This window comes from Eubalaena glacialis, chromosome 18 (assembly GCF_028564815.1).
Source record: "Eubalaena glacialis isolate mEubGla1 chromosome 18, mEubGla1.1.hap2.+ XY, whole genome shotgun sequence".
Lineage (NCBI taxonomy): Eukaryota > Metazoa > Chordata > Mammalia > Artiodactyla > Balaenidae > Eubalaena > Eubalaena glacialis.
In genome coordinates, this window is record NC_083733.1 from 263,377 (window position 1) to 283,153 (window position 19,777).

The following is a 19,777-nucleotide window of genomic DNA, read 5'->3' on the forward strand; positions in this document are numbered from 1 at the left end:
GCTGGGAAAGAGCGCTCAGGAGCTGCACCTGCGAAGGCCCCCAGGCGCCAGAAGCGGCTGTGTGCCAGCGGAACAGAGAGCAGGCTCCTGCGGCCGGAGTCTGGTGAACGACGAAGGGCGAGGAGGGGAAGGGGAGAGGCGAGGGGCTGCGGGTGTCTGTAAACACACTGCCTTTGATTTGCGGTGAGGTGACAGCTGTTGGAAGTTTCTTTTTTCGTAACGGCTTTATGGAGGTGTGATTGACGCACGGCAAGCTTCCTGTTCAAGTGCGCCGTCTGATCGGTTTTGACAATTGCATACACCTGAGAAACTATGACGATCATTAAGATGGTAACCCTATCCATCCTCCTCCTCAAAGGCTTCCTCCTGCCCCCTTGCCATCCCCCCTCCCTGTCCCCACCTCTATCCCCAGGCAGCCACTGATCTGGGACATGCGGGCTCGATTCCAGTGTTAGCACAACCATGTTCGTCTTTGTTCTCTAGTGTTCCTCTGACAGTCATGCCGTGTATTCCCCAGGGCTGCTGGAAGGAATGTTAGGTGTATGACAGGCGCTGGAAAGTGGAGGAATCCCGGGGAGACTCTCAGCTGACCTTATAAATGGTTCCTGCTGGATGAGAATACAGTCCTCCTCTAAAACCCTCAGAGAAGAAGACAGAAAAACATACGGAAGCATCCACACCAATGTCCCACGTCTATTAATACTTGAACTCTGTAGTTCCCCAGGAAATGGGACCCTAGTCAGCTTCGAAGTCCTGGTCTGAGGTGGATGTTGTCATACCCAGCCCACGGTGACTTGATTCCCTTCAGTTTTGCTTGGCTCCATCCTTCCTCCAAACCCCTGGTGCCCTGGCCCATCCTCTCTTGGGGAGGACGGCACACGCCACACCCCACCCTTGTGCTGGCAGCAGCCCCTGCATCTGGTGGCCTCGACATGCTGAGCTTTATTGCACTCGTATGTGTACCCACTCATTTATTATTATCTAAGCAAGTTGTTTTCAAAGAATTTTAAGAGCCTAAGTTTTTTCTTTCAATTGGATCTATATGGAGTTCCAACTCCTAAAATATGAGCGGACGTGTTCTTTGCAGCTGGGGAAGGTGCCCTAGAGAGGGGAAGTGCCCTGCCACATGGAGAGGGGCAGAGTTGACGGTCATCCCCATTCCACACTCACTGCCCCCCTTCTCAAGCTGTCGTTGTCCCCCAGGGGTGGTGGGAACCATGATGACTCGGCTCCAGCATCCTCCGTTCAAATTGTGTCCCTGCCCCTGGAGGCTGGGGTCTTGGGCACCTTTGCCTGTCTCCAGGCCTCGGCCTCTTCCTCTGAAGCATCTGCCTCACAAGTTTGCCGGGACATGTGACCTAGTGGATGAAGAGCTCAGGGCTGCCTGCCCCCAGAACAGGCCCAGCTGTGGGGCTGCGGGGACCCCAGTCTCAGATTACCAGATTTTGTAACTGAGGAATAATTGCTTAGTATAAACATGTCCCCAAGTGGAATGTTATTTGTTCTTCATCTGAAATTCCAATGTAACTGGGCATCCTGTATTTGCTTTGGCAGCCCTGTCCCTGGGGGTGAGGCCATCTCCCGGCCCCTGAGCAGCCCTGCATGCCAGGCTGAGGGCACAGGGCCAGGGCCAAGAGTGTGCCCAGGTCTGGATGCCCCTGGCCCATCACCCAGGCTGAAAGGGACAGACGGACCTGAAGGCAAAACAGCCAATGAGGTAGGTGGCCCCAAAGGCCATCCAATAGTGGTGTCAATACTGGATGGCACTGGGCCAATCAGAGCCCTTCTGGGAGGTTCAGGTGAGACTGAGTAGCCCCTGAGCGGGCTTCTCCTGCCCGCTCCTGTCCAAGCATCCCTGCAAATAATCTCGCCTCACCAATAATAACAGGCGTGTAAGAGCTAACCCTTAGGGCTTTTGTTATGGGCCACATGCCGTTCCAGCCACTTTCCGTGTGTGTTCCTGTTTTCAGGTGCACAGCGAACCACTCTGAAATGCAGTGACATAAAGCACAGCCATTCAGCTCGCTCAGGGACGCTGTGGGTCAGGAATTCACGCAGAGCCCAGGGCTGGTTTGTCTCTGCTCCACAATGTCTGCGATGTAGGGTAAGGAGTGAGGCTAGGACTGAGGAAAACGGGAGAGAACTAAATGGCTCCTCATAAGAAAGGGAGCCGGAGGCTCAAGGGACGGGGGCGAGGAACCCAGCAGGAGAGGAGGGAGGGCTGGAGGAAGGAGGCGCCAAGCCCCTCCCGCAGGAGAGGAACCCCGGGGAGCAACAGAGGCGTGCTAGGCCACTGTGAGTGCTAGAGCGGGGTTGCAGTCTAGGCGGAGAAGGCAGGGTGGCCCAAGGAGGCCAGCTTCATCTAAGTGACCCGAGCCAGGACGAAGTTCTCACAGGCGCAGGTGCTCAGGAGGGAAGCGGATCTGTGGCCGCTCTAAGCAAAGTGGAGAGACACACGGCCTGGGCCGGACCCCCGGCTGTGCCACCTGCCAACGGGCAGACACTCACTTCTCTGAGCCTCGTTTCTTGCCTGGAAACCTGGTGGCCTCACTGTAAAGGTTAAACAAGGCACAGGTTTCCACCCCTCAGGAGAGAGCCCGGGAAGAGCGTGGGCCGGGGCACCCGGCCTGAGCACCTGGCTACCGGGAGCACCTTTGTCAGCACCTGGCGGGGGACTCAAGTCTTTGGGGGTCCCTGAGTCCCTTGAGAACCTGAGCTGTGGACACCCCTCCCCCGCAGCGCATGCAGGCCGCAGCCCTGTGAAGCTGCCGTGGACGTGGAGTCGGGGCCCTCACCACCCAGAGAGGAGGGCCCAGCGCGGGGCTCAGACACCCACACACAACAGTCACACTCACTGTAGCCTGGCCGCCTTGCGTGTGAGGTGGGCGAGCAAGCTCTTCAGGGTCAGCCGCGCGATGGGCTTGGAGCTGGCCTGGCCCGGAGCAGGCGCCTGGAAGCATCCGCTCCTGCCAGAGCCCTGGATGCTGGCCCTCTCGGGGCTTCCATTCCCTGGTCCAGATCAGCCCCTTCGGCCTCTCTCTGCCCGGGTATCCACACAGAAGGGTGGGGTGCAGGGGTGTCCCAGGGGGAGCTGGGCTTGATGAGACCCTGGCTTCGAGGGGTGGGGTGTGGGGAGGCCGAGGGCAGAGCGTCTGGGCCCATCCAGCTCTGCACGGGCTCACCTGGGCCCCGGGCAGGCAGCGCCTCTGGGATTCCACTTCTCTCCCTATATGAGGAGGGGGCGGCCAGGTTTCCCCTTCCAGCGGGACCCTGGGCGCCCTGAGGCCACAGGAAACGACCGCCAGGGGGCGCGTGGGCCAGAACTTCGCTCCCAGCCCGGCTGCGCCGGGTGCCGTGCCCACAACTCGCTGACCCGACCCGCCCTTCCCCAGGGCTCAAGCCCCAGCCCTCCAGCACACCACATTTTCCGGGGGAGTCCTCAAGGTCCCCCCTTCCTCACTCCCCTTTGGGTCTCGGCTGCCTGCCTCTAACGTCTAGCACCCGGATAAGCCAGAGGAAAACTCTGCGGCACAAGTCACCCTGGAGGGGACTGGGGCTTGTCCCGGGTCGCCTGAGAGCACGCCTGGGCTTCCTGCAGCCATGGCCACCTTCTCCAGCGCCACCGCCAGGAGCTCCCCTGCCAGGGGCTGCACCTTGGGACAGCTGCAGGTTCCAAGCACAGGCCCGTCTCAGCCCCCACTGGGAGACAATGACGCTCTGTCCTGCCCCCGCCGCCGGGCCTCCCTGTCTGCCCCTCCTCACCCCTCTGGCCCCAACTTTCCAGAATAAGAAGAAATCTCCAGCACCAGGCACGGGTATCTGACAGCAATAAATTTATTAAGTATCCCCCCAAAATATAAACACAAACCAGTAAAAAAAACAAAACAAACCATAAAACATCAGGCCTGGAGCTGATAGTAAAGCAGAGAGACAAACGGGCCACACAAAATGGATTTGACCTATGGCGGAAGACAGCTGAGAAGACTCACACAGGGCGGGGATGCTGTAAATATTAAAGGACACACACTTGGGAGCCCTAGGGTGACATGACCGGGCCTGGTGGGGGAAAGGGCAGGGGTGTGTCAGTGGCTACATGGCTCAGGGGACAGACCTCTCGGTCCTGGCCGCGGCCGCGTCCCACCCCTTCGGCTGCTTCACTTGGGGCCCTGGGCCTCGGACTCCTCCTCCTCATCTTCATATATCTCCCCCTCCTCCTCGGCCGTGGCGTCCTGGTACTGCTGGTACTCGGACACCAGGTCGTTCATGTTGCTCTCGGCCTCGGTGAACTCCATCTCGTCCATGCCCTCGCCCGTGTACCAGTGCAGGAAGGCCTTGCGGCGGAACATGGCCGTGAACTGCTCCGAGATGCGCTTGAACAGCTCCTGGATGGCCGTGCTGTTGCCGATGAAGGTGGAGGACATCTTGAGCCCGCGGGGCGGGATGTCGCACACGGCCACCTTCACGTTGTTGGGGATCCACTCCACGAAGTAGCTGCTGTTCTTGCTCTGGATGGCCAGCATCTGCTCATCCACCTCCTTCATGGACATGCGCCCCCGGAAGACGGTGGCCACGGTCAGGTAGCGCCCATGGCGGGGGTCGCAGGCCGCCATCATGTTCTTGGCATCAAACATCTGCTGGGTGAGCTCGGGCACCGTCAGCGCCCGGTACTGCTGGCTGCCGCGGGCGGTGAGCGGGGCGAAGCCGGGCATGAAGAAGTGCAGGCGCGGGAAGGGCACCATGTTCACGGCCAGCTTGCGCAGGTCGGCGTTGAGCTGGCCGGGGAAGCGCAGGGAGGTGGTGACACCGCTCATGGTGGCCGACACCAGATGGTTGAGGTCCCCGTAGGTGGGCGTGGCCAGCTTGAGGGTGCGGAAGCAGATGTCGTACAGCGCCTCGTTGTCGATGCAGTAGGTCTCGTCCGTGTTCTCCACCAGCTGGTGGATGGACAGCGTGGCGTTGTAGGGCTCCACCACCGTGTCCGACACCTTGGGCGAGGGCACCACGCTGAAGGTGTTCATGATGCGGTCGGGGTACTCCTCGCGGACCTTGCTGATGAGCAGCGTGCCCATGCCCGAGCCCGTGCCGCCCCCCAGCGAGTGGGTCAGCTGGAAGCCCTGCAGGCAGTCGCAATTCTCACACTCCTTCCGCACTACGTCCAGGACCGAGTCCACCAGCTCGGCACCCTCCGTGTAGTGGCCCTTGGCCCAGTTGTTGCCGGCCCCACTCTGACCTGGGACGGGGGCAGGGGGACACGGACGGGGTCAGACCTCCAGTGCTTGCCTGAGGGCAACCGCGGACGCAGCCCTGTGCCTGTTTACCCTCCATGAAGTGGGATTGCCCGCACCTCCTCACCCCCTCCCTGGCTCTTAGCATCAGCCACATCGTGTGGGGAGTCGATCAGCCCTCCCCTCCAGCCCACCCACCCTCTGGCCGGCTGTGCTGGAAGGGTAAACTGCAACCCCCAGAATCCCTTGCAGTCCGGGGTCGGGAGGAGGGTCATGCCCATCGGTTGGGGTGCTGAGCGCTGGGGGGTGGAAGCGGGGTGTGGCCTTCCTCCTGTCACTGTGTGAGCACCCAGGGCCCTGCCGCCGGAGTCACAGGTGTGAGGACAGCTGACCTGACCACAGCAACGTTGCGTGCTCGTAAGCTGGTGTCCTCTGGAGGCTCTGCTTCTGCCCCCCGCCCCCACCCCCGCCCCCCATCTCTCTAAGGATCCTGTGAGCTCAAGCCTCTGTTTCACACATCGTTCTGCTTGAAATCACAAGTGGTGTCTGTTCCTTGCACAGAACCCTTTCTCTGGGACTCTGTCCCAAGCTGCAAATTGGGGAGATCAGATCTGCTCTGCAGGGTCACAGGCAGGGGTGACTCTGCCCTTGTTTCTGTTGATCTGGGTTTGCCGGCAGTGGGGTCCACCAGGAGAGGCTGGGGCAGGGGAAACTTACCGAAGATGAAGTTGTCAGGCCTGAAGAGGTGCCCGAAGGCCCCAGACCGGACGCTGTCCATGGTTCCAGGCTCCAGGTCCACCAGGATGGCCCGAGGCACATACTTGTGAGCTGAGGGCAGAGGGGTGGGTTACGTGGGTCACAGAAGCTAGGCGCCCCTCCTGCCCCCTAAGTCCTGCCCCGGACTGCCAGCCTCGTGCTCTCACCCTAAGAGCTCAGAATCTGGGGTCAGAGAGGCAGGAGCCATGTGTGAAAAGGGAGTCATGGTTGACATCCGGACAGCCAGGACCAAATCCCATGTCTACGTGGGCAGGTTAATATTTTGCCAGTTCACTAAAGACATCATTTCGCACCAGTTGCTGAGTAGCCCCTGCCCGACCTCTCCAGGTAACCCCTGCTCTGGACCCTCCCATGGGCCTCCTGAAGGGGCCTTTGGGACCCTGCCCAGCCCTGGCCATTCCACCGGACTGTGCGTGTGTCTCATGGCCATTAAACACATTTGACTCTCGCTAGGGTTATTAGGATCCCTTGTCTTTATTCTGTGAGTCTCTGGTTGCACCTGCCAGCCAACCGAAAGGAGGGCAGCGATGCTGGGCCCCAGCAGTCAAGGCCCCCCCACCCCACCCCTCGGTCCAGGATGGGGGCTCACAAGAGGCCTCGTTGTAGTAGACGCTGATGCGCTCCAGCTGCAGGTCCGAATCCCCTACATAATTGCCACTGGGGTCTATCCCGTGCTCGTCGCTGATGACCTCCCAGAACTGCAGGGGGAACGGAGGGGTCAGTAGGTGGTCGTGACCCCCACCAGGCCCCTTCCCTCCCGTAGCCTTGAAGCCCTGGTACAAAATTAGGGGCTTGGTCCCAAAGCCTGCACTAGGCCTTTGAGTGACTTTGCAAAAGAGCCCCTAGCTCTGTCATCTGTAAGAATATTGTCATAATAAATATGCATGTCCATGGAGACCAGAGCCTTCAGGGTGGTTCAGGGCTCAACTGACACAGACCCGGGCCCCCAGACCCAGCTCTGCACTTGGTGACCAGGGGCCTTGGGCAGTCCGCGTCTCCATGAGTAATAAACACCCTCTTGGGGTGTTTCTTTTTTAATTCCCTCCTTTCAGATGAGAAAGCTGAAGCACAGAGAAGATAAGTGCTGGAGACAGGGTCCAGGATATGCGTGCCCCTCAGTGTCGAGGCAAAGATGTCCAGTGACAGGGCCTGGCAGCGTCCAGCCCGTCAGCAGCCTCAGCCAACAGGAACCACAGGGGCCTGAGTGGGGACTCACTTGCCTGGGGTTACCCAGCCTGGCCAAGCTGAGACGGCACAGCCCCAGCTTCAAGGGCTCACTCTGCCCCTGGCCTCCTGCCCTGCTCGCCCTGGGCAGGAACCTACCGCACTTCTCTCAGGACTGGGGCAGGGCAGGACCACCCCTTCCCAGCTGCGTGACCTTGGGCAGGTCCTGAAGATCCTCTGCGCCTCAGTGGCCTCACCCGTTCAGTGGGCCTGATGATGAAGCCAGGTTGTTGTGAGAATAAAGCAAGTTACTCTGCACAGAGCCTGTGAATGGTGAGTGCCGTGTGGGATTATTAGCACGCAAAGACACCCGCCCTGCGTGAAGGGAAGGCTGCACAGTGCTCTGTGCTAGCCCCAGGGGCACTTCCAGGCTGTCTCAGAGCACAGCTGCCCATGCAGGCCGGAGATCGTGGTCACACACCGTGTGACTGACCAGTGCCCCTCCCGTTTGCCCCTCAGGGTTGGGGTGACTCAGAAGAATGGGTGTGAAGGCCCCAAGAAGCAAAGGGCCTCTACATATGGGTCATGTGCTGGGGAAAAGACTGCTCAGTGAGAAAAGCAGTTAGAAATCAGTTTTCACGTGCGTATCTATATATAGATGTCTCTGACAGACATTCAAAAATCTGCTCCCGGCAGCCATGCCTGAGAGTGGTCCTGGGTTGGGGGAGAGGCTTTGACACTGCACACCATTTGGTTCTTTGGGAATTTTTGTCATGTGCATGTTAACTTCTCCAAAAAAAAAAAAAAAAGATTAGTTAAAAATTAAAAAAATCTTAAAACCTGAAAAGTATGAACAGTCATTATTATAAAATGCACAGAAGAATCTTGGCATTTCACCCAGAGAGACTGTTATCAGAGGTCAGCTCTCAGCAAGGGTGGGGGCTGGACTTCTTCCTCCTTTGTGTGTTTTTGTCATTGATAAGTTTTCTTCCTTTTTTCTGCATTAAGTGTGTATTAACGCTGTAATTAGAGGTGTCACTGAGGCATTCAGGGCCTGATCAGAGCTTCCTCCCACTGCTTGGTTCCCCATGCCCTCCTCAGGAGAGTGTGAGCCGGGGGCCTTGGTCCCCACAGCCCTGGAACACCCCAGACCTCTGGCTTCAGAGACACCCACAGCTCCTGTAGAGAAGGGATGAGCTTGAGATGGCAAGTGTGGGAGGGGGAGAGAGTGACTCAGCCACCGAGCCACCAACACATCTATGGAAAGTTCTCTGGACCCCGCTATGGAATGCATAGGCTTCCAGGAGGCAGCAGACCAGAGTGAGTGCAGACTCCAGCACTGGCCAGTGTGTGCCAGTGACTCCACCTCTCAGGACCTCCATTTTCTCATCTGTAAAGTGGACATAATATGATACCCACTTCAAGTGGTCAACTCAAGGCCTGACACATAAAAGCAGTCAGCAAATGTTGCCCTCACCAAATTAAAAGGCCTTAGATGTTATTTAAATTTGTAAAGTCATATTCACTGATAAATAAATAAAATCAATATACTTTGGAATATTGTGTTGCAATAAAAGATCATCACTTGTATGAGCAGATCTCCAAGGCACACCCTTAGGGGAAAAGGCACATTGCAATGATATACAGAGTAAAAGCAAAAATCTCGCAGCAGATGCTATATTTTTTATACATAGGTGCATATGCCCAGAAGATGGACTAGAGTGGTGGAAAATAACTTGTGCTGCCTGAAGAGAGGGACCGAGAGGGGTGAGGCGCTCACATGGGCACGTTAGCCTTATCTGCAACGTTTCAACTTTTTAGAAGGAGAATATGTTAATAATAGCTTTTGTAGTTAAAACAAATACGAATTGTAATTTAAAATAATAAAAACTTAGTAGAATATATTATATATACAGATCATATAACATTTAATAAATAACAAAATACTATTTTATAAATTAAAGAATAATTATGATCATCACTACAGATGAGAAAACTGCCAGATGGCGCGTGGACCCCAGGGTCCAGGCCAGGGCTCCTATTTCAGACCCCACGGTTTTGTCTCGAGCTGGGGGCGTGCGCCGCGGCGCTGTCCGTGGTGCTGACCTTTGCGGCGCCTACGCTCCTGGGCGGGGGAGGTGGCGGGGCGCGCGCAGGAGCCCAAGGCAAGAGGGGTGCAGTGGCTCCCGGGAGGGAGGGCTGGCCGACTGGGGGCCGTTAAGCCCCTCTAGGACCCCATGCCCCTCCCCGGCCCGTGCACAGCGAGCACCGACTGGACCCAACTGGGAGGGGCGGGGGGTGGTGCGGAAACCAGAAATTCCTCTTCCCATTGGCTGTTAGGGCCAGGGCCCGCCCTTCCGAGGCCCCGCCCAGCGGCCGAGAGGCTGGGCGCAGACAAAGGCTCCAGGACGGCCCTGCCCCCCTAGGGGAGGAGGGTGGGGTCCCCAGACTCTTCGCCCCACTGTGGGAGCTGGGGGTTCCCTGCCCATCCTGATGTGTCCACACAGGCCTAGATTCAAACTCCTGCCCTGTCCCTCCCAGGCGTTTTTTTATCCTTGGGGGAAGGGCGACACCCAGTCCCACCGCAGCCTCGAGAGGTGCAGCGCCCAACACGTAGTGGTCACTGTCACGAGTCATAAATGCTGTCATGTCACCTCTCAGGAGAGCCGTGCTCTCTCTTGGCCCCGATCGCCCTGACGTCCCTCCATAACTTCCACTCCCATCCCCACCCGCAGCCAGGCCCTCCCCCAAGTGGGCGGCCCGCCCCCAAGCAGGGGAAGCAGCCTCTCTTGCCCACCCCAGTCAGCTACTGCTGGTGATGGGCGAAAAAAGTTTGCTCTCCCTCCACTAGGAGGCCACAACCAGTACGGAAGCTGGAAACAAAAATGGCCAAGGAACGCCTGCCTGTCCACAGGGCAGGTGCTGGGCGCCGGGGCAGGCAAATCACCACACACGCTGTGAGCGCGTCCAGTTTGCTTCTGGAGATTTTCCAGGGCAGGGAGGCCGGAAGGAAACCACTAGACTGCTTCCATTGGTCACTGCAAAGGGCAGCGGTTGAAAAGGAAGAAACGATCCCCCTCCCCCCCCAAATCCACCACTCTCTCTTTTGCATTGTTAAAAAGGATCAGATATTAGTTTTAAAAACAAACAAGAGTTAAGGAAATTAAGCCAAAATGAATAAAAAGTAATGAGCAAACCCAAGGGCCACTGCACTTGAAGCAGGAAAAATCTCTGCAGAGGCCACTGTCCAGCACTCGGGCCGCTGCCTCTGCCTTGCCCCCCACCCATGGGGCTGAAGCTGGGCATGAACCTGCCCTTGCCTGATCAGTGCCGGTCCAGCCATAGAAGGAAGCCCCGTGACAGGATCACCACTCCCCCAGGCTCATGGTGAGACTCAGGCTGCCCTGCTTCCCTTCAGTGACCCCTGACTATCGGAGGAGCAGATGCTCAGGGCAGGCCTGGCCCCTGTGACCACATTAACGAGCCCATGGCCCCTTCTGCCCGTCCAGGGCAGCTGTCAGTGACAGCCCCCAGAGCCCTGATTTAATTTGAGGCCTTGGTCCCTCAGGCCTCCCCTCCCCCAGCCCCTTCCTCTGGCAGGCACAGCTGTCTCCTCGGTGATTAGGGTGTCTCCCCACTACGCCCTCCCCCCCATGTGAGGCGCCTCCACCCTAGAGCCCAAGTTGCAATTTACATGTCAGCCACGTGGCTGCCCCAGCCCTGTTGTAATTAGCTTTTTGTTCTTGCCCGGTTTCCATGGCAACAGCCTCCAGAGGAAGCCTTTCCTGGCCCCTTCCCCTCCAGGACCTGTCTCCTCCCACTGCCTCCTTGGGGAACCAGCTCGACACCATCCCTCGCTGGGTCCCTGGCCTTGGTGCTGACAAAGCACCCCGCCCCCCCCCCATATTGTTCTGAGGAGAGCACAGGGGGCAGCAGGCCGCACCCACCCAGCCTGAGCCCTGCGCTGGGCATCTGCAGAGACTGAGAGCCGGAGGGTGGAGAGGCTCTGTCTCCACTTGCTGTGTGACCTTGGGCAAGGGACAGCTACCCTGGACTTAGGGATGGGACACCTGCCTCCTGGGTTCGGCTGGGGATGATGCCATCCCCTTCCCGCCTCAGTTCCAACATCTGTGAGGTGGGCTAACAATGGAGGGGAGGGGCCTAGTGGTGAAGTAGCTCTCGACCCCACCCGCCCACCCCTGCTTTGTTCCCACGTCCGACCCCGAGACTCGCGGTCCCTACGTGGGTTTGATCCAACCCTGTGGCGAGGGGCGACGGGTTGCCCAGGCAGGGGCTACGCTGAGGGAGAGTCCAGTCCTCGACCAAGGTCATCCCGAGTCCGGGCCCAATTCCTCCCCCAACAAAGGAAAAGGGTGGGGCCAGGAAGCTGAGGGTGGTCAAAGCTAGGCGGGGGCATGCGGGCGGCTCTGGACGCTTGGAGGGTACCAAGTTACTGGCGTGCCAGGGGTGGGGATCATTACGGCTTTGGGGGGAGCCCCACCCAAACCTGCCCACCCCACCCATCTCGCCCGTGGCTGCATTGTGACCCCAGAGAAGAGGGCCACGCCCAGCCAGCGCCCCCCACCTCCACCCCGCACCTGCAGCGGCGGGTGGATGGAGCGTACAGGCTGACCTGCGCTGTGCTCCCGCAGGCCCGAGGTAAGCCCGGTAGGGGCAGAGGAAAGGCGTGGGTGGGAATGGCAGAGGGGACGACCCGGCGTCCCGGCAGCCCGCAGCGAGGGCCAGCCCATCCTTTTCTTCTAGGCTTCGCAGTGGCGAGTGAGGCTCGGGGTGCGGCTCTGCGCGCACCGCCTCCCTGCTTCCCTCCCCCCGGGGACCGGCTCGAGGGGTAGGCGGGGGGCACCCGGGATGCGCGCCGGGTGCGGGGCCCGGCGCAGGGGCGCGGCGCGCGGCCTCACCTTGGCCCCGATCTGGTTGCCGCACTGGCCGGCCTGGATGTGCACGATCTCCCTCATGCTCGGTGCGTGTGGCGGGCGGCTGCGGGACGCAGGCGGACGCGCTGGGGCCGGGGCTGGCTGCGGAGGATCTGCCGCCCCCGCCGCCCGCTCTTATAGGCTGGGCCCCGCCCGCCGCGCCCGGCCTGGCGTCATCGCGCGCGGCCAATCCGGGGACGCCGCCGCAGAATGCGGCAGGGCTGCAGCATCAGCACCGCGCATCCCCGCTCCACCGCGCGCTGCAGCGCCTCCTCCCGCCGCCCCAGGGGTCTGGGGACCGCGCACCCGAAAGGAGGGGCTGGCGAGCTCCAGGGAGGACAATAGAAGCCCCCTTGGCCCTCGGTCCCCGCCCCGGCTGCCGTCTCTATCCCACCCCAGCGGCAGCCTCACCCCTGGGCTTTGCGAGGAGGGTCTTTCTTGTCCACACCTGTGTAGGGACCAACCCCATCTCCCACCCCGAAAGGCCAACATGGACGCCTTCCAGCTCCCTGTCTTGTGTCGCGAAGGGGCAGACCAGGTACTCTGAGCTTTGCCGGGTCCCTTAATGGTGGGGTAGCCAGGAAAAGGCTGCAGCAGGCACCGACTTCTCAACAGAAGAAAGAAATCATGGGGCAGGGCTCCCAAACGTCTGAGTCAGAAGGGCTGTGAGTGCAGGAGGGTGGCGGTGGGTTGCTATGGCAGCTCTGAGTTTTACTGTTCTTCTCTGCACTGGGGGATGCCACCTGCCCCTTCTTCCCCAGGGGGCTGCCATGAGATTCCAAATGGACCTAGCAGGTGGGGCTGCTTTGTACCCCTGCCAGGCACAGCACCTGGCATGTAGCTGCTGCTCAGTGAACGTCGGTGTCAGGAATTGTCATAAGGACACAAACAAGCCAGGCACAGAACTGACAGGGGGGTGGGGCAGTGGTTTCTGTCTGACTCACTCTCCCTGATGTCACCTGTACCCCTGGAGTCTTGGTCCAAGTGAGGCCAAGGAAATTCGGTGGGCTGGGGGAGCTATGTAGGGAGATGGTGTGCTCATAAGGGAGAGAAGGGAGGCGGTGAAGTGGGCACGCAGTTCAGAGGCTGGACGACCCACTGGCCTAGCGGTCTGCTGGGGTCAGAGGTTATAGTGAAACCGCCTATCATAAAGTCCTCCTGATGTTTCAGTAACAAAATCCTCAGGAAGGGTCTCAGCCGCAGCGTGCGGACCTGTTCCTGTCTGTGCACTCACACTGCTTGTGTGGTGTGGCTGTGTGCGCGCCCCTCTCTTTCTCCTCTTGCAGCTTCCCCAGTTTGGCAAGTCTAGAAATGGGCCTTTTGTTCTCGAGAGACGCCCTCCCTCACAACACGTCCATGATGTGGCTTTCTGTGGTTGGCTTCCAGCCGCCTGGGGCCCCTCCCTGTCCCCGTTCAGGGGGTCCTGGTGAGCGTTTGGCTCTTCCCTGGAGCTGGCTGCGCCTCCCTGTTGAGCAAAGGAAGAAGCTTTGCATCCTGTTGACCAGGACCCATCACCCGCCCTGCCGCCCTGCAGGATGGCATCGGGCCAGGCCAGCTCCCCCTCCATCCCCAGAGGGCTCTGGTGCCCGGCTCGAGGCTGACTCATCATCCTGTCTCCCAGCAAAAGCCGGCCCTGCTGGGAACCGGCTCCCAGCTCCGAGGTCAGCAGTCAGGGCTGGAGCTGCCAGTGGTGGGCGGGTAGGAACTGGCCGGGACAGGGCTCGGGTGGCTGGCCAGGGGGCGGCAGGGGCTGCAGGCATTACTAGACCTGCCTTGGATTTGGCTGGTACCATCACTGTTCCTCCACTGAGCCTGTACCAGGAAGGGGGTCGAATGTATGCTGTGTCTGTGGAAGAACCGGGTGGGAACTCAGCCCAGGGTTGCAGCAGAGGGAGAGCCCAAGGGCTCCCAGCATCAGGCAGCACGGTCCACCCCAGAGGCCCACTCCCCTGGGGCTTGGACACCCCTGCAGCCCCTGGACAGCCTCACCCCCTTCTGGGCGGCCTTGCCTCACACTCCCCAGGGCTGGTGGAGCCCTGACCCTCCTCCCAGAAGGGCAGTACTTGGAAGAGAGCAGACCCCAGCCTCCGGGCCACCCTGCCGCTGGACGAGGCAGGGATACGGACGAGGGGCTGCGGGACTGGGCCGAGAGAGGGCCACGTTCTGGCCAGGGTCACACAAGGGTCACTGTGGTCCTGCTTCTGCTGCAGTTGAGGGCGCCTGGACAGTGTTGGGGTCTTGTCACCATGGTGGTGACTGGGGGCAGGGCAGCTGCTGCCCTTACGCCAGTTGCTCTGGGCTGGGGTTTGCACCCCAGAGAGAAAGCAAAGACACAGGATCGAGTGGGTGTGGTCAGGTTCTCCACGCTCTCCCCCAGGTGGGGCTGTGGTTTCCTCACCTGGGCAGGCCAGCCACGGTTTCTGGCCAGTTCCTGGGACTTCCTTCCTTCCTTCCCCTCTTCAGCCCCGCCCCCGCTCCTCCACCTCAAGCTTCAAGCAGCTTCTGGAAGGAGGCAAGACAGATGGCAAGGAGGCTGCACCAAACATAGAATTTATTACTAGACTGCTTCCTGGCCCCAGGAGCCTGGGTACTGGTCCCCGATTCAGGCCGATGGCCCCTGCTTCACCCAGAGCAGGTGTTGGCCGGCACTGTCTGCCGGGGGCGTGCGGTGTTGACAGATGGGCTGAGCCCTGGCTCTCCGGTCACCACTGAGCCTTAGAAGAGAGAAGCCCCGCCCTCCCACCTTGCTCCACGCCTTCCTCCTTGCTGGTCACGAAGTCCTTGGAGCAGCACTGCCGACAGCTTTTGCCGCCACGCTGCACATCCCAGCGGGCGGGGTGGCGGGGAGGCAGTCCCCAGAGTGGGTGCGGCGAGTCTCTGGATGAGGGGGGACTCTAGAGACGTGGGCAGTGCCCCGCCGTCTCCCCAGCCTCCTCCATCCCCGACAGCTCCTCCTGGAGCTTCGTGCCATTCCTCTCTCGGGCCCCAGAGGGTCTGTGTGTCCACACCTTCAGAGATGGCCTAGCCCATCCTCTCTGCCAAGGGACTGCCCCGGCCACCCAGGGCATGGGCCGCACGACAGCACCCCCTCCCTCTGCCCAGCAGCTCACCAGGAGCCCTGCAGCACCTCTTGGAGCGTCTTCCGGAGCTCCTGGCTGCGGAAGGCGTAGATGAGAGGGTCCACGATGGCGTTGCAGATGATGAGGGTGAGGAAGAGGTTGAAGTTCTTGAAGACGCAGCCACAGGTGGGGTGTTGAGGGCAGAGGACAATGAGCGAGAGGTGGAGGAAGAAGGGGCCCCAGAAGAGGAAGAAGGTGCCCAGCAGGATGGTGAGGGTGGCCGCGCCCTTGAGGCCGAAGCCCTGCTGGGTGGAGTGCTGCCTCTTGTGGAGCCGGGCAATGCCCCGGGCGTGCTGGCATGCCCGGGCCAGCATGTGGACGTACAGCACCGCCATAAGCACCAGCATGGCTACGAAGAAACTTACGAGACAGAGCAGGACTGCCGTGTGGTGGTAGTAGGCGATGAAGAGGGTGCTGGCGAGGATGCTGGCCACCCAGATGGCCACGATGGCCCGCCACGCCCTGGGCAGCGTCACGAGGCTGTGGTACCGCAGGGCGTAGAAGATGGAGATGTAGCGGTCCACGGCGATGGCGCCCAGGAAGCAGAGGCTGGACACCATGGAGCTGCAGATGAGCACATCAATGACGTCGTCCAGCTGCTGCACCACGGCAGCCTGAGGGGCCAGGGCGCCGGCCTCCAGCAGCAGCATGACGGCCGTCTCCAGCACATTGCTGACGCTCACAAGCAGGTCGGACACGGCCAGGCAGCAGATGAAGTAGTACATGGGCGAGTGCAGGTTGCGGTTCTTGATGATGGCGGCCACCACCAGCACGTTCTCCACGAGACTTACCAGCCCCAAGCTGAGGAACAGCCCTTCGGGAACGGACACCTCCAGGCACTGGGGCCCCGTCTGGTTGGTGGCCAGCCCGAGGCGAGGGGTGGCTGGGGACGTGGAGTTGAGGGGACCCAGCAGCTGCCTCTGGGGGCCGAGCACTGGCATCGTCCTGCCAGGGAGCAGGAAGGGGTCCTTGCTCTCAGGGTCCCGCTCAACTCATGGCTCCACCGGGAGGCCCCTCACACTCCGTCCTCCGGGGCTGGACAAATGTCGGCACAGGCGCAGCCCCGGGCCTCTCCACCAGAGCCGTCACTTCCCAGCCAGGACCCCAAGCTCCCAGTTGCCGGCCCTGTGGGCTCAGTGTCTCTCTCCTGGTCCTCAGTGCACCTCCCCTCTTCCCTGGAGGCGCGGTCGCCCAGATCTGGACATTTCTAGGCCTCTTGCTACCTCCGGTCCTACGAGACCTCCTGCCTTCCTCAGCATCTTTAAAGTCATCCGCAGAGCCCCTCCTCCTGAGGGCGGCACCGTGCCGGGCGTGAGCCGGGGCTGCAGCGTGAGGGCTGCCGCTAGATGGCGCAGCTGGCACCCGGGCCTGTCCCGGCTGCTTGGCGCTCAGACCACTGCAGGCAGTCTGGCCAGCCGCGCCCGTGCTCAGCCCACCTCCACCTCCCCTCCAGGTGTCGCGGGCACGGGAGTCCCGCTCCAGACCTGCCTCTGAGACTTACACACACACACACACACACACACACACACGCACCCCGCCTGCCCCACGTTAAACGCTGACTGAAGGCGGCCCTGCCCCAAGGACCCCCAACCGAGCCAGCACTCGATCACTAAAGAGGGCCCGGTGCCAACGACAAAGCCTCCTCTGAGGGTGGGGTGGGCGTGGACCGCGGGGCCGGCCCCTCACGGGTGGGGGAAGTCAGGCGGGCCGAGGGTCTGGTGCTTTGAAGGCGCTGGGCTGTGATGTTCCCGTTTGGGTCCGTCCTGTGCCCCCCACCAGACGGGGGAGGGCGCACCTGCTCACCAGCGTCAGCTCCCTTCCCTGCCCTTGACGACTCACACAGCCCTTTCCCCCTTTGCCTCCGTTGGTGCTATTTATTGAAGCGCGTCGTACATGAGAGTACACGAATCATAAACATGCAGGTTGGTGCACACCTCATCCAAATACAGCCGGGAAAGCAGCACCCAATCAGTCAATCAAACACTGACTGCACCAGACCCTCCGGGGTGTCCTCCCGGCCCCGACCATCGGTTAACTTTGCCTGTTTTGGAACCAGATATGTGTGGACTCTGGACCCTTCCTCACTCAGCACTGAGACACCCTCGCAGCCGCACGCAGCGGTCGTTAACACGCAGGCCGCATGGGCGTTTGGGTGGCCCCCATCCGTCACAGACACTGCTGCTGGGTGACACACAGTGGTGGCACCGCATGGTCAGAGGCACACCTTCAGCTCTGGTAGATTCCGCCAAACCGTTTTACACCCTGGTGGACCTGTTTGCCTGTTTCTGGCCATGCACGAGCCCCCACCCGCCACATAGAAGAGGGTGGAAGGAAGGGCCTTGCCTGGGCTCCGCAGGAACCAGGGCGCCCCACCTCCTGGTGGAGAACCCCAAAGGGAACAAAGGGTCCCAGGGCAGGACCACGAGGCAGAGCCACGGTGGGGGCGGTGCTGGCACCGCTGCCCTGAACCCCGGTGTCTCTGCCACGTGAGTCCCAGGACTCCCTGGCCGCCGGGCGAGCAGTGTCCTGCCTCTAGCTTACGTGTCATCACGGCTCCATAAATGAGGCCTTTGAGATTGCCGTGCCTCCCCAGACCCAGCGCCCCCAGCCTGAGACTTCAAAGGCCAGGAGAACTGGGCGGCCTTTGCCATGAGACCACAGCCCTCTTCCTGGGGAGGCCTCGAGACTCCCTGTCTGGTTCTCACCCCGAGGGAGGGGGACAGCAGGTACAGCTGAGCTGCGATTGGTCACAGGCCTGGGAAACGTCCACGTGAAACCACAGCTAACCCTGCGGCCAGTCCTACCCGCTTGACCTCTAGTGCCCCCGAAAGCAAGCAAGTGAGGACTGGCCAGAGACAGGCGGTGGGGGGGACGGCCACCCCCTCAGAGGACATACCACATGAGACCATGTGCCGACCACTCATGAGGCTGTGAGGGCAGGAACTGTCTCAGTGCTGGGTCGCCAGCACCAGAACAGGGTCAGGCCCGCAGCAGGCCCGCAGCAGACAAAGGCTCAGCATGTGAGGGAGCTCATGGGAGCTGGAGCCTGACGAGCTGCTGCCTGCAGAGCCAAGGGGCAGCCCTGTCTAGCCACAGCCACGCCGGGGAGGCCTGCCTTTACGGGGGTCCCCCGACGGCAGCCACGGGGAGTGCAGCCAGCCCCCCTGCCCCCTCCCCTCACCAAGGAGAGATCTCAGGAAGACCTGGCCCAGAGCTGGGTCACAGGGTCTGGGTTCCAGGGTTGTCTTGTTTCCTTTAACTCGGGGAAAGGAGGGGCTTTTGTGCCCACCCTTTGGTGCCCATGCTGAAGACCTGAGGTGGGGTGTGACCTGATGGGAAAGAGCACAACCCATCAGCAATCCATGAGCAGCGCAAGGACTGAGTGGTCAGCTGAGCCTTTACAGCAGGTGTCTAGATGTGAGGGCCCTGGCTGTCTTCTCACCCCCATTAGACGGAGCAGCATGACTGAGCACTGGGTGGGCAGCAGGCCTGGGGGTGGTGAGCAGTTTCATCACTTCCTGGGCCCAGCCTCTGCTTCACTATCCCCAGGACACTGGCTCTTCATTTTAAAGTTTGATTCCTGGTTGCAAGATGGCTGCTGTAGCTCCACACATCACATCCTCACCTAAATGTATTTAAGGTTGGAAGAGGTAGGGTGCCAAGCTCTCCTTGCTTGCCTGTTATTTTCAGAGATCAAACCCCTTCCCAGAAGACCCCCAGCAGACTGTCTTACTTGCTGAAGTTCATCACAGGCCACCCTGGTGGGGACCATGTGGTTCTAGGGCAGGCTCGGTCTCTGAGCTGGCTGTGGATGGTGGGAGGGGTAACCACGTCTGCAGGGCCCTGTCCTTGCCACGGGCGTTCAAGGCACAGAGGCGCCCCCGACTTGGGAACAGCTGGAAGGATGACCTCACAGGCCTCTGCAGTAGGTGAGCCCACATCACGATCAGGATGCCACAGACTTCCTGGAAGATGGGCCGACGGACCAGGACTTGGGTGCATGCTGACAGGAGATGGCTGGGTCACACTTCCTGCCACACTGACCGGCCTGGGGCCCCAATCGCACCCTGGAGCACACGGGCAGCCTCTGTGGGTAGAGGTCAGGGCTGCGAGGGTGCCCAGTGTACAGGGTAGCACGTGGGGCTCACAACCTTGGTGGCCCGGATCCTTCCAGAACCAAACAGGATCCTTAGTCACAGGCAGCCCGTGTGGTTCTGAGCTGTCACTCAAGAGCACCAGGTCCCACCCCTTCACCCTCCCCAGCCCGCGGTCCGTTCACCCCTGGACCAAGTGCCCCCCAGTCTCTGCCACGTACACCCCCCAGAGCTGCCAAGACGAGCGTCCTTTCCAAAACACACCTCTCGGCCTCCCCACCGACGGCGCTCCCTGAAGCGAGCATGGATTCTGGCTCTGCGATGCCCCAGGCCGGCAGGGCAGCGGCGGGGAGGTCCTGCCCGGGGTTGGGGCTCGGCCGTGAGTGGCCGCGGGCCACACTCTTGGGGAGCCTTGGGGGGGTGTGCGGATCTGGGGGCGCCGACCGCAGCGCCGGGAAAGAAGA

The 19,777-nt window shown here is 60.7% G+C and overlaps 1 protein-coding gene across 1 annotated transcript; it reads right to left on the reverse strand.

Annotated features, from left to right (window-relative positions):
• Window positions 1–3,878: 3,878 nt before the first annotated feature.
• On the reverse strand, window positions 3,879–19,690 carry LOC133079099 (tubulin beta-3 chain). The gene is made up of 7 exons (XM_061174407.1): window positions 19,578–19,690; window positions 15,211–19,306; window positions 13,616–13,620; window positions 12,086–12,213; window positions 6,592–6,700; window positions 5,943–6,053; window positions 3,879–5,230 (listed from the first exon to the last, which is right to left on the reverse strand). Exons 2-7 carry the CDS (start codon window positions 16,158–16,160, stop codon window positions 4,155–4,157), a joined length of 2,379 nt encoding a protein of 792 aa, XP_061030390.1. The 5' UTR covers window positions 16,161–19,306; window positions 19,578–19,690; the 3' UTR covers window positions 3,879–4,154.
• Between the last annotated feature and the right edge of the window lie 87 nt (window positions 19,691–19,777).

Excerpts from the sequence above, each read along its gene's own strand:
- LOC133079099 (XM_061174407.1), bottom strand. The coding sequence starts at position 16,160 with ATGCCAGTGCTCGGCCCCCAGAGGCAGCTGCTGGGTCCCCTCAACTCC. Across the intron at positions 6,701-12,085 it reads GCAACCAGATCGGGGCCAAG|TTCTGGGAGGTCATCAGCGA; the intron begins GTGAGGCCGCGC and ends TTCCCCCTGCAG. Across the intron at positions 5,231-5,942 it reads GCCTGACAACTTCATCTTCG|GTCAGAGTGGGGCCGGCAAC; the intron begins GTAAGTTTCCCC and ends CCCCCGTCCCAG.